General features: G+C 39.6%; 1 protein-coding gene across 1 annotated transcript; it reads left to right on the top strand.

Annotated features, from left to right (window-relative positions):
* Positions 1-1091: 1091 nt before the first annotated feature.
* Positions 1092-13076, top strand: LOC123501070 (nuclear valosin-containing protein-like). The gene is given in 19 exon segments (XM_045249653.1): positions 1092-1240; positions 1813-2056; positions 2761-2875; positions 3347-3465; positions 3972-4042; positions 4376-4445; positions 5312-5458; positions 5790-5912; positions 6322-6541; positions 7238-7386; positions 7859-7992; positions 8642-8792; positions 9005-9038; positions 9041-9114; positions 9882-10049; positions 10248-10370; positions 10961-11167; positions 11801-12064; positions 12806-13076. Coding segments are annotated over 18 exon segments (2385 nt in total). The 5' UTR covers positions 1092-1240; positions 1813-2005; the 3' UTR covers positions 12971-13076.
* Positions 13077-14263: the final 1187 nt, after the last annotated feature.

Here is a 14263-nt window from a genome sequence, read left to right as displayed (position 1 = left end):
ATTATCTTTTTTCACTTTTTAGGATTCTTATATTTAGTCTCTCTATTTTATATTCTCCCTTTCTCAGTTCGTGTTGTTATTATCTTTTTTTTTTATATATATATGATCTGCCTTTTCTTTCTTTTCTTATACTTTTTTATATATTTTTTGACTCCTTATATTTAGTCTCTCTATCTGATATTCTCCCTTTCTCAGTTGTTGTTATTTTATCATTTGTATTTTATCTGCTTGTTCTGTGTTTTCTTATACTTTTTTATACATTTTAGACCTTTTATATTTATTCTCTCTATCTAAAATTCTCCTTTATGAGTTGTTATACGCTTTTCTATTTTCTAGAGAAATTTGAGCCCAGTCCAGATTGAATGTTGTGTCAGCTCCCACTTGTATGAATATTTCTTGCTCCTCTTGTTTGTATCATATTCCTGGCTCACTTTCTTTTTTTCATTCTTTCCTTGCAAATCATATATTCTTTTCTTTCCTTCGGTTACAAACAAGAGGAGCAAGAAATATTCAATAAACTTATCAAATCAAATCAAATACGATCTTTGGACTGGGCTCAATTTTACGATGGAGTAAATGAACAATCAAAAGACTGAAAAATGTGGTGTTTACTTGTATCTTATTCCTGGCTCACTTTTTTTTTTTTTTTCATTCTTTCATTGCAAATCATATATTCTTTTCTTTTCGGTTACAAACAAGAAGAGCAAGAAATATTCATACAAGTGGGAGCTGATACGAGGCATTCGATTTTTTTTTTAGGGGGATGAATGAGCAATGAAAAGAGTGAAAATTTTATGTTTGTTTGTATCATATTCCTGGCTCACTTTTTTTTTTTTTTATTCTTTCTTTGTAAATCATTATATATTTTTTTCTTTGGCTACAAACAAGAGGAGCAAGAAATATTTATGCAAGTGGGAGCTGATACGAGGTATACGATCTCTGAACTTGACGTGAATGACCAATGAAAAGACTGAAAAATGTGGTGTTTACTTGTATATTTTCTTAACTTACTTTTACTTTCTTTTTTTTTTATTTTTCTTTCCAAATCATATATTCTTTTCTCTTTCTTCAATTTCATCCAGCTGGCCAAACATTTATACACGTGACGCCTCCACTGACCACTCTGAACACATGGAGGGCGACAGAACAAGAATTTATTAAGTTATTCCTCACATCAACAGTAATTTAGCAGTTTGAAGTATTAAATATATTGAGGGAACAGCGAAAACAATTTGGGTAGGTAAGAGGAAGGAGGAAAAGGAAAGCAAGAGTGAGAGAGGAGAAAATGAGAGAATGAAAGCTGTTTTGAAGATTATATTTAAGAGTTCGTCTGTTTTTGTGGTATTTTCTTCTTTTCCTTCTTTTTGTTGTTTTAATGCACAAGTAAGAGAAATATAAGGATAAAAGCGAAAAGAGAAAGTAGAAAGCTAACTAAAAGAGAGAGAGAGTGGAAACGTTAGGCGAGTATGTTAAGAGAGAGAGAGGGAGGGAGTGGGAGGTATTCTAACTTATTCTTTCTCTTGTTAATGTAAAGGAAGAAAGAGACGGAGAGAGAGAAAAAAAATGGAAAGGATAGGGAGGTATATTAGAGAGAGAGGTAATCTGTATGTGTAGTTAATAAGGGTGTCTGTCTACAGTATTGTATGGGATAACGACCGAGGAATAGATAAATAGATAATATTGCTGGTAAAAATTAGAGCAACATGACTTTTCTTAATATTTACCAAAGATTGAATAGAGGAATTAACCTAACCTAATCTAACTAATATTATCCAACTATTACTCTTTCTAAGCACTACTGGATCATTTCAGGGCCCTAACACCACCACCACCACCACCACCAACAACAACAACAACAACAACAATTCACCATCCTTCAAAAAAAAAAAAAACAAGAGGTCAGAAGTACATCACCAAAGACAGGTCGGATAAGGTCAGCGGGAAGCCTAGGCAGTGTGACCCCAGTGCAGCGACCCTTTGTGACCTTGTGTGCGGTAAGGTCACAATGAAGCGGCCGTACTTCCAGGAACGCTCGCTGCCGGCCAGGGTGGAAAAGGTCAGTGTGGGATGCTTAGAATACCACTTTTTTATTAAGGAGGGAGAACTACCAAGGACACAAAAAAACTATATTAGAAAAAGAAAAGGCCGACTAAATTCCAGTTCACAGTTATATGATTTAATCCCTTCAGTACCATGATGCATTCTCTTATTCATTCTGGTGACTATTTGGTGATTTTATACAGCTTCAGAAACTAATGTGGGGATTAAAATAGTGAAGACTGTGGCCATTAATCTTCTGACCTCCATAGATGCTTCGTAATGTCAATAAACTCGTCCAATCATACCCAAATCTCATGGTAAAAAATGCATTCCAGTTCTAAAATGGTTAATACTATTTTTGTTTACAGTTATGTACTTAAATGCCACTTTCATTAACTGTTATGCTCTTTAAACCCATTCTGTTATTCATTCTGCTTACTGTATGGTGATTTATACAGCTTCAGAAACTTATGTGGGGGATTAAAATAGTGAAGACTGTGGCCATTAATCTTCTGACCTCCATAGATGCTTCCTAATGTAAATGAAATCATCTAATCACACCCAAAACTCAAGATAAAAATGCGTCACTGTACTGAAGGCGGTAATAAACTTCTTACAGTGATACATTTCAACATGGTTTCTGTTTACACTGTGTCTGAGTGTGTGTGTGTGTGTGTGTGTGTGGGTGTATGAGGTGGCGTGACGTGTGATTCCTTGCAGTACATGAGTGACAACAAACACGTGAACCTTGAGGAGATGACAGACCACTTGATGAATAACTACCGAGAGTTCCGCCTCAAGAACAAGAAAGCCTTTATGAAGAGTGTCGAGAAGGGTGAGAATTAATTGCTTTCATTTACTCATTTTTTCTCTTATATTTTGTCGATGTTGTCTTCCTCTCTCTTCTCCTCTTCTTATTTCTCTGTATTTTTTTCAAAGGGGTAGGAAATGAATTTACCCCTTGAGTACCATGACATGTTTCCATATTCATTCTGGTGACTATTTGGTGATTTTATGCAGCTTCAGAAACTTATGTGGAGGATTAAAATAGTGAAGACTGTGGCCCATTAATCTTCTGACCTCCATAGACCCTTCCTGATGTCAATAAAATGGTCTAATCCTACACAAATGATTAAAATAGTGAAGACTGTGGCCCATTAATCTTCTGACCTCCATAGACCTTTCCTGATGTCAATAAAATGGTCTAATCCTACACAAATGATTAAAATAGTGAAGACTAAATCTTCTGACCTGTGATGTCTCTAGTACTGAAGGTATTAATGTCTTGAAACCCTTCCCTTTGCAGCTTATGAGTGGCAGCTGTATTGCCAGCAGCTGGACCAGGACAGCGGTGAGGATATAGAGGACAGTGACGGAGGTGGACCGGACATACTAGAGATAACTGAGCCTGATCCACTGCCCAGGGTGAGTGGAGGAGGTGGAGGAGTGAGGTGGAGAGGTGTGGTGATTGGAGGTTTGATAGTGTTGAGTGACAGATTTGAGTTTTTGTTGATTATGTTGGAGTGGGAGTGTTTTGTGTGTGTGTGTGTGTGTGTATGTGTGTGTGTGTGTGTGTGTGTGTCATTGCCAGGGATATGGATGAATAGAACTGTGAAAGCTAGATAGAAAGTCTCACTGTGCATTTTGGAGCTACAAACACACACAAACACACAGACAAATTTACTACAGGAACGCGACAGACTATTTCATGCTATAAGACTTAACATTCACTTTACTAGTCACTCCATACTCTTACTGTGTGGACTGACAAATACCCTGGAGTCACTGTACTAGACACTGCATTCTGTTACTGTGAGAACTGGCAAATTTACTACAGAAACACAACAGACTTCACTTTGTGCTATAAGATGGACACACTTTACGAGTCACTGCATACTGTTACTGTGAGGACTGATATTGTTATTTGGCAGGGAAGGAACACCAACACAATGCTCAACAAGATGTACAAGTCTGCCTCGGCCAACTCCTCTCCAAGACCCAAGTAAGAAATATGTGTGGAATTCTAAACCTCTTCTCTCTCTCTCTCTCTTATTTTGCTTCTCTATGTTCCTTTTTAAATTATTCTCTTCCTCTCCTTTCTTTATTCTTTATTTTATGTTTTTTTTTTTTTTTTATTCCTCTCTTCTCTTTTTCTTCTTATTTTTCTTCTCTATATTACTTTTCAATTCTTCTCTTCCTCTCTTTTCTTTATTTTTGTCTTTCATTTATGCTTTTTAATTCCTCCACCTGCTGCTGTTTGTCTCTTTCTCTCTCTCTCTCTCTCTCTCTCTCTCTCTCTCTCTCTCTCATCCATGTTTTATTTGTTTTATTTCAGGAGTAAAAACGACTTCTTTATTCTGGACGTCGATGGCAACTCCTCCTTCAACGGAACAAGGACGCCGGATGTGAGTGACTTGCCTTTGTGTCTCCTTTGTTGTCTTTTTATTTCAATCATGTATTAACTCATTTTTCCTTTATTTGTCTCTCATTTGATTTTTTACGATAATTTTTTTAGTTTTTTTGGTATTTTCTTTCTTTTCTTCATTTTGTACCTCCTTTGTTTTATTTTTTCTTTCTATCATGTACTAACTAATCCATTTTTTTTCCTGGTCTTTTATTTAATTTTTACGATCATTTATACTTCTTAAAATTTTTGGAGTGTATATTCTTTTTGTATCTCCTTTATTTACTTTTATATTTTTACCATGTATTATTTGACCAATTTTTCTTTTATTTGTCTCTCATTTCATTTTTACAGCTGTTTTTACTTCCTCTCTAACATTTTTGGGTATATCCTTCCCTTTACTCATGCATTAGATCCTTGTTGTTTTTCTGCCAGGTGTTTTGTTGTGTGTCTAGCCAGCTGTGGTGTCCTGGGGCTGGGAGAGAGTGTGTATGGTAGTGTGTCTAGGCTGCCTTGTGCTATCTCTCATTATTACAGTCCCTTTTTTTGTACATTCTTTTCTTTATTCATATTTTGGATTCTTGTTATTGTTCACTCAGGTGTTTGTTGTGTGTCTAGCAAGCTGTGGTGTTCTGGGGCTGGGAGTGTGTGAGATTGTCAGCCTGATGTATAGACAGATAGACATAGAATCTTTGTACGTAATTACTTGAAGAATCATGACAGGTGCTTCCTTTAGCCCATAAATTCCCATGAAACCCCTGATATGGTATAGAAAATAAATAAATGAAATAAAAAAAAAAAAAGAATAAGTAAAGAAGGGAGACAAAAGCAAAGGTGAGAGTGACTCCTCCTTTCATTCCCCACCAGGCGAGTGCAAGGAAGAAGCGGAAGAAGAAAGAGGAGAAGGATGGAGACATAGAGGATTTGATAAAGAGGAAGAAGAAGAAGCAGCTCATGGCAGAGGCATCCACCGTTACCTTGGCTGACATGGCGGGCATTGAGGCTCTTGAGGAGGTGCGTATGTATGTATGTATGTATGTCAGGTTAGAGTAGGTTAGGTTAGGTTAGGCTGGGTGTGGTCAGATTAAAATTAAGGTAGGTTAGGTTAGGTTGGGTCAAGTTAAAGTAGGTTAGGTTAGACTGGGTATTGTAAGATGAGGTGAGGTGAGGTTGGGTTGGGTTAGGTTAGGTTAGACTGGGTGAGGTAAGGTGAGGTGAGGTTACATTAGGATAGGGTTCACTAGGTTAGGTTCTGTTGGGTTTAGCTATCACCTCTTACTTAAAAAATAGAAAAATTATCGAGTCACAATGCACGGCTGAGTCACAAACACGTCTCACTCCTCAGCAAATCTGTGACTTGGCTGGGAACTTGCGGTGGCCAGGTGTGCTGCAGCCCCTCATCAAGTCAGCCCTTGTGACGGGTCCCTCTGGCAGCGGCAAGACCACGTTTGGCCAGGCCTTGGCGGGGGTGAGTGGCAGTTATGCCTAGAAAGTCCTACACTTGTTTTTGTGTATAAATTTGACTTATAATGAAAATTAAGATCTATGAGTAAGAAGATTCATAAAGATTTGATGTGTAACTAAAATTATGATGAGCAAATTAATCCCTTCAGTGCCGGGATGCATTTTTGCCTTGAGATTTGTGTACAATTAGACCATTTTATTTACACCATGAAAAAACTGTAGAGGTCAGAAAAATGATGGCCACAGTCTTCACTATTTTAATCCCCCACATAAGTTTCTGAAGCTGAATAAAATCACCAAATAAGCAGAATGAATATGAAAACACGTCATTGCACTGAAGAGATTAAAAGAATAAGCAACAAGATAGATAACAAATAAGTACTGTTAACCCCATCCCCCCACCACACACACAGACATCGGAGGCGCCAGTAGTACGAGTGACGGCGACGGAGCTGGTTGGCGGTGTGTCCGGGGAGAGTGAGGAGCGCATCACAGAGGTGTTTGAGCAGGCGGCCACACTGTCACCATGCGTCCTGCTGCTGGAGAAACTCGACGTGGTGGCACCCAAGGACAGCAACGCCACCAAAGGATTAGAGAGAAGGATTTGCACGCAGTTGTCCTCATGTTTGGCAAGTGAGTGATTGTACCATACCATTATGTACCATTAGACAGGTGAACACTACAATGCTACCTATATCTTACATTGCCCAACTATATAGGTATGGCATGGCAGGACTCGAACCCCAGTAAGTATGTATGTATTTATTTATTTATTTTTTCAAAGGTACTTCTGTTAATAATCCTCATCTGTTGCATTCCAATCATTCCATGCTTGTTCTGAAGATGGTGAAGTCTCTAAACTCACCTGTGATTCTTTTCTTGTCTCATTTCAAAGACTGTGCGAAGTTCTTGTCTCACTTTCAAAGATTATGCAAAGTTTTAAATAGCTTATAGGCTGCCTCCCACTGGATGCCAGAACACAGTCTGCCCTGAATATGCCTTACAAGTCTTCCTGTAACTGTAATATTTGGTTGGGGTCAATAAATATCTATCTGTCTGTGTGTGTGTGTGTGTGTGTGTGTGTGTGTGTGTGTGTGTGTGTTTTAGTTTCGTATGTTTGTTTGTATGGACGTTTTTATGTGTTTCAAGTTTTATGATGTTTTAAGCCATTTACAAGTTGTTATAGAAGACATTTTTACCACTAACCACTCATCACTATTAACTAATCATCACCACTCACTCACTCACTCAGTCACTCACCACACACCACAAAACCCTCCCTACACCTCACTCACTACTCCTCACCACTCCCCACCTCACCACTCACAGGCCTCAAGACAAAGCACAAGGACAAACAGGTGCTGGTGCTCGGGGAAACAAGTCGGCCGGAGAAGCTTGACTGGGACCTACGGGGAAGCTTTGACCTGGAGGTGTTCATGGCCATCCCCACTGAGGAGGCCCGGGGGAAGATACTCAAGGTGGGCTGGGAAGGTCCTACGATTCTTCTTACTTGACGTAGCAATAGATTTTATTTATTTATTTATTTATTTAGTGCTGTGTCTTTTTTAATTATATAGCAATTTTTTTTTTCTTTTTTTTTTTATTTAGTTTTGGTTCTTCTTGTTTGGTGTAATGATTTTTTCTTTCTTTTTTTATTTATTTATTTATCTATTTATTTATTTATTTAGTGGTGCTGTTGTTTTTTTGTTAATTTTATTTCAGTTTAGTTTATTTATTTATTTTTATTTCATTCTATTTTAGTTTAGCTTTTCATGTAATTATTTTTATTTATTGAACATTTTATCCATTTATTTTGATTCACTATATAGAAAATGTACAAAAAAAATATTGGAACCAGAAATTTATGGATTGATACTAAAACTTCTTCATTTAAATCTATTCACACAATCAAACGCTAAAAATATACTGAAGTGAAGTGTTTTGCCTCAGCTGCTGTGTGCGGGGTGTGTGGTGGACAGCAGTGTGGGCGGCGGCTTTGAGGAAATTGCGTACCGAACCCCTGGCTACGTGGCGGGTGACCTTAGGAAGCTGGTGGAGAAGGCACAGAGTCTGGCGTGGAAAAGGTACACTCGAAAACCTTTATTTATTTACTTAGTTATTTATTTTATTGCATTTAAAGGTACACACAGAAACCTTTATTTATTTAGTTTTCCATTTTATTGCATTTATTAGTTTTTATATGATGGGATGACTAGACAAGGGCAACATGAATGAAAAACAAGGCCTACTTAGTTCCCAGTCCCCATGCAGGTTGGTTTGTGTGAAGGATGTGAGAGGAGAAGAAGAGAGTGTAAAATTTATAGGAAGTTTGCTGGTAAGGTTAGGTTAGGTTACACTGGGTCTGCTGTGTGGGTTGTCTTGCTGTTAGGTTAGGTCAGGTTAGTTTAGGTTACACTTCTGCTGTGTGGGTGAAGTAGTGTATGCTGTGGTGTCTTGCTGTGGGTGTATATTGCCAGCTGTGGTGTGCCTTGAGTTTCCAGGGTTATTGTTATTATTACTTGTATTGTTATTGTGTGTGTGTGTGTGTGTGTGTGTGTGTGTGTGTGTGTGTGTGTGTGTGTGTGTGTGTGTGTGTGTGTGTGTGTGTGTGTCTGGAAACATTAGCCAGGTGTGTAGTCAGATAATTTGTTTGTCTCATTTGTTTCTTTTCTATCTTGTAATTCCTTGTGTGTGTGTGTGTGTGTGTGTGTGTGTGTGTGTGTGTGTGTGCAGGAAGAAGGTGAGTCTACGCGATGGGACCACGGGTGGCTGTCTGGAGGAGCGAGTGAAGGACTTCCTGGGACACCTGGGCAGGATGTGTGAGGCTGAGGAGCAGAAAGTCACTGTTACTGTCACTATGGAGGACTTCATGGAGGCTCTGCTGGTACGCGCACACGCACACACACACACACACACACACACACACACACACACACACACACACACACACACACAGATAGACAGTACTGTAGAGAGAAAAGTAAAAAAAAAAAAAAAAAAGAGAAAGAAAAGAATATTGTAAGACCATGTAGAATGTAACTCAACACACACACACACACACACACACAGAGCTCATGACGTTATCTTCCTCCTCAGCACATCACGCCAGCCCTGAAGAGAGAAGGCTTCCCACAGTCCCAGACATCACCTGGCAGGACATTGGAGGGCTGGAGGACATCAAGAGGGAACTGAGAGAGAAGATCCTTGTGAGTGACTGAGAGAGAGAGAGAGAGAGAGAGAGAGAGAGAGCTAAGATACACAAACAAAAATGAGAAAGAAAAGTTGAGAAAATAGAAAAGAACGAAAGAGAATAAATAATAAAGAGAAAGAAATATACCAAAACATGAGAAGTAGACACACAGATGATAAGAGAGAGAGAGAGAGAGAGAGAGAGAGAGAGAGAGAGAGAGAGAGAGATCTGTAAAAGTGAGTTGATGTGAGAAAGAAATCTTTATGAGTGTTTGCCCTGAGTGAAATTGAGAGAGAGAGAGAGAGAGAGAGAGAGAGAGAGACATAAAATTGAGCTGGTGCATGAGAGAAATCTTTATAAGTGACTGTTTGCCCTGAGTGAAAGAGAGAACCCTTATGAATGAGTTAGACTGGGAGAGAATCCTTGAAAGTGACTGATTAAGATGACTCGTATACCATCCTTAGAGTTTCTTTCTAATTGCTTCCTTGTTCATCACCTCACTGGACCTTTATTTATCAGTTTCCATTGCCCTTTGGCCGGTCTTCCCTCTGGTAAACTCTGGAACTCCCTGCCTGTGTCTGTATTTCCAACTTCCTGTGACTTGATGACTGCATTCAAGAGGGAGGCTCCAAGACATTAGTCCCTGTTCTTTAGCTAACCATGAGCTTTATAAGGAGACTGGTGACTGAGTGGACCTTTTTTCTTTACATTTAGCCCTTAACCAGCCCTCTCACATAAAAAAATACACACAAAAATAATCGAACCTCTGCTACCACACCCCAGGAACCCATAAAGTTTGCCAAGTTGCATGAGGAGCTTGGATTGAGTCGACCTAATGGTGTGTTGATGTGGGGACCTCCAGGCTGTGGCAAGACCCTGCTGGCCAAGGCTGTGGCGAATGAGGCTGGCGTGAACCTCCTACCAGTGATGGGGCCAGAGCTTCTCAACATGGTAAGGGAGAGACAAACTGTGGTGGAATAGAAAATGGACCTCACAGTTTGCCTTGCTCATAGTTTTTTTTTTTTTTTTCATTTTATTTTATTCTATTTTTATTTATTTATTTTTTTACTATAGGTGAGAGCGAGTGTGCAGTGAGGGAAGTGTTTCTCTCTATCTCTCTCTCTCTCTCTGCATGTTTCTCTATTGCAGTATCAAGGAGAGAGTGAACGTGCAGTGAGGGAAGTCTTCTACAGAGCCAGGAATGTTGCTCCTTGCGTTATCTTCTTTGACGAGTTTGATTCCTTGTGTCCTGTGAGAAGCAAGGGAGAGCAGGTGAGAAATGAGGCTGTGTTATGTAGTTCTGTGCTGTATTTACTCTCTCCTTGTCTTCCTTCTGTCTTAATTCATTGGGGAGTGAGTGTGTGGTTAGTTGTGGTATGTCTAAGTTCTAATTATACACAAATCTCAAGGTAAAAAATGTGTCACAGTACTGATGGGATTAGAATAGTGAAGACTGTGACCATTAATCATCTGCCCTCCCATAGACCCTTCCCAATGTCAATAAAATGGCCTAATCATACACAAATCTCAAGGTAAAAATGCATCCCAGTACTGAAGGGATTAGAATAGTGAAGACTGTGACCATTAATCTTCTGCCCCCACATAGACCCTTCCCAATGTCAATAAAATGGTCTAATCATACACAAATCTCAAGGTAAAAATGTGTCCCAGTACTGAATGGATTAAAATAGTGAAGACTGTGACCATTAATCTTCTGCCCCCACATAGACCCTTCCCAATGTCAATAAAATGGTCTAATCATACACAAATCTCAAGGTAAAAATGCATCCCAGTACTGAAGGGGTTAATACACTAGCATTATCAACCACAGCCACTAACCTTCCACCTCTCCAACGTGACAGGGTGGAAGCAAGACCACCATCGTAAACACCCTGCTGACGGAGATGAACGGGTTTGCCAAGAGGGAGGACGTGTATGTGATCGCAGCCACCAACAGACCAGACATCCTTGACCCAGCAGTGACCAGGCCAGGGAGGTTTGACACTCTTCTCTATGTGGATGTCCCGGATTATGAAGGCAGGGTATCCATCTTCAAAGCCAGGACTAAGGTGAGGAAGGTGCAATATCAGTAGAATTATTTATTTTTTTTACCCCAAGATTAGGAAGATTAGACAGACATTTTTGTCATCCATATTATAACCTAAATTAACTTAACCTAACATAACATTACTAGTAGAAAGATTAATTTTTTGCCTATAAGATTAAAAAGGAATATTACAACCTAACCTAACTTAAGCTAACTAGTAGAAAGATTATTTTTTCACCCATATTACAACTTAAATCATCTTAACCTAACTTAAGCTAACTAGTAGAAAGATTATTTTATTCACCATAAAGATTAGAAAGGAATATTACAACCCAAGCTAATGTAACATAACTAGTTGAAAGATTTGTAGGAAGGGTCTATGGAGGACAGAAGGTTAATGGCCACAGTCTTCACTATTTTAATCCCCCACATAAGATTCTGAAATTCTACAAAATCATAATTACACAAACTTATTGACATTAGGAAGGGTCTATGGAGGTAAGAAGATTAATGGCCACAGTCTTTACTATTTTAATCCCCCACATAAGATTCTGAAGCTGCATAAAATCACCAAATAGTAAGCAGAATGAATAGGGAAACACATCATGGTACTGAAGGGGTTAGACTGAGAATCCTTCCCTGTCTCATCCCACAGAACGGTACATGTCCTGCTCTGGCCCCTGATGTCAAGCTTGAGGAAGTGTCCAAGCTGTGTGACAACTTTTCTGGTGCCGACTGTGACCAGCTGGTGTATCTAGCTGGCAAGGAGCTGATCAGGGAGGTCATCCATGCCACCTCCTCCCCCTCAGCCACCCCCAGCCCTGCCCAGCCCTCAGATGAGTCAGTAGAGAGGAAACTTGTAGCCAGAAGACATTTTTCAGCTGCTCTCAGGAAGATGAAGCCGTCAATCTCCGCTGAGGTTAGTTGTGATGTCTTGTTTATGCTGAGTGAAGGAAGTGGGATATAAAATTCTCTCTCTCTCTCTCTCTCTCTCTCTCTCTCTCTCTCTCTCTCTCTCTCTCTCTCTCTCTCTCTCTCTCTCTCTCTCTCTCTCTCTGCTTATTTTTTTTTTTCTTTAGATTATTTCTCTCTTTCTTTAATTTTTTTCTCTTTGTCTTTCTCTTTCTTCTTTCTCTTTCTTCTTTCTTATCTCTTTCTCTTTCTGCTTTATCTTTCACTTTCTACTTTATCTCTTCCTGCATTCTTATCTCCTTTTTCTACTTTATCTTTTCCTTTTCATCCTCTTAGCAGTCTCGGATCACATCACCTCATGAAAACTGCAAGGTCTGCCGTGGCTTATGTGTCTGTGTATCTCTTTCCTCTCTTTACAAACTTAGCTGCATTTCACCACACTCCTTCACTACCAGTCTAGAGAAATGGTGCAGTTCAGCCATTTTTCACCAACACAGAAGATTTGGTGCAGTTCAAGCCTAGAAATTTTGGTGCAGTTGAGCCATTTTGATCTGCTTATACAGTTTGGTGCAGTTTATCCACCTTGAACAGCCTAGCGATTTTGGTGCAGTTGAGCTTCTATGACTTGCGTAGAAGTTTTGGTGCAGTTCAAACCTAGAGATTTTAGTGCAGTTGAGACATTATGACCTGCTTAGAACCTTTGGTGCTGTTCATCCTCCTTGACCAGCCTTGCCTCTCTCCCCGCCAGGAACAGAGACGCTACAAGAAACTACACAGTAAGATGGAGGCTGGCCGGGTGCAGGGGAGTCTTGAGGGTTTCCCTGAGGACGCCCCACCCCTTGTTCAGCCCCCGCAGGATGATGCACAGCCCATGGAGGTGGCTGATGACAAGGACACCCCCGTTACTAGTTAAGAGAACGAATTGGGATGTTAGTTTTTGTATTTTATTTGTAGTTTTGTAGTTAATATTTATATCCAGTTGAGGGATGATGAAAGACTAATAAATTTCTCATCATTTGCATAGTGTCTTCATTTCTTAAGAGGAGGAGGAGGAGGAGTAAAGGTTAAAAGATGAGTAAGAGGAGAAGGAGGAGGAGGAGGAGGAGGAAGATGATAAAGGGTCTATGTAAATGTATCTCCTTGTCTCCCAGTGTAGATAGAACTAACCATCACACACACACACACACACACACACACCAATAAAGTTTTCAGTTCAAGGACACAGACACGACTAATTTAATTCCCAATTGTATGTCGTATCAAACTTGCGTGTGTGTTTACATTTAACAGAGAGAGAGAGAGAGATGGGGGGTTGGGGTGACAGCAACTACCATCATCCCAATGTGGTGTTAATCATGAGGCTTTGCTTATCTTTTAAAACCCCAGACAGTTGCCACACACACACCTCGATCAAATGGTGCAGTGGATTCCTTGGTGCATAATGGTGTTGTGTTTGTAGAGTATTACCATCAATAGCTGCAGCACAAGGACGGTATGGTGTGGTGTGGTGTAATGTGGTACAGTGTGGTGTGTTTGGGTGTAGTGTACTGTATTGTGGTATGGTATAGTGGTGTAGTGTGGTGTAGTTTAGTGTGGTATTGTGCGGTTCGGTTATAATGTGGTGTGGTAAGGTGTGGTCTAGTGTAGTGTGGTGTATTGTGGTATGGTGTGTTGTGTGGTGTGTAGTGTAATGTGGTGTAGTGGTGGGGTGTGGTGTGGTGTGGTATGGTTTGGTCCACCCTGCCTGATTTTTCTGCTCCACTTAAAAGCTAATTAATGACCAGACTGCCTTTTGATGTGCTGTGGTGGATACTTCAACCAATGTGCTATCTGATAATTTATTTTATTTATTCATTACTTATTTATTTCTACGGCAAACAGCACATACCCCAGCTCATCACTTCGGCTATTAAAAAAAAAAGTAAAAATGTGACCTCCATTTGTGACTTCACTCGTACATTTGCTTAAATAAAAAAAGTAATGTATTGTACAGTAAAATATATTAAGACGTGTTTTACTGCACTTTTCAACTATAAATTTGCTCCTTTTTATATTTCTTTTCAAGGTTCTCTAAAGTACAGAGTAGCGTCCATTTGGTGGGTGAATAATGGAGAGGAGACACCATTACCTGGACCATTATACCATTGATTTGTCACCTCCATCCATCACAGCCTCTCGTAAACCATCGATGTGTAACTGTGGTGGA

The sequence above is a fragment of the Portunus trituberculatus genome, chromosome 8 (assembly GCF_017591435.1).
Source record: "Portunus trituberculatus isolate SZX2019 chromosome 8, ASM1759143v1, whole genome shotgun sequence".
In the NCBI taxonomy this organism is placed as follows: Eukaryota; Metazoa; Arthropoda; class Malacostraca; order Decapoda; family Portunidae; genus Portunus; species Portunus trituberculatus.
The sequence above is the reverse complement of the archived record's forward strand: the minus strand, read 5'-3'. Positions and strand labels throughout refer to the sequence as shown.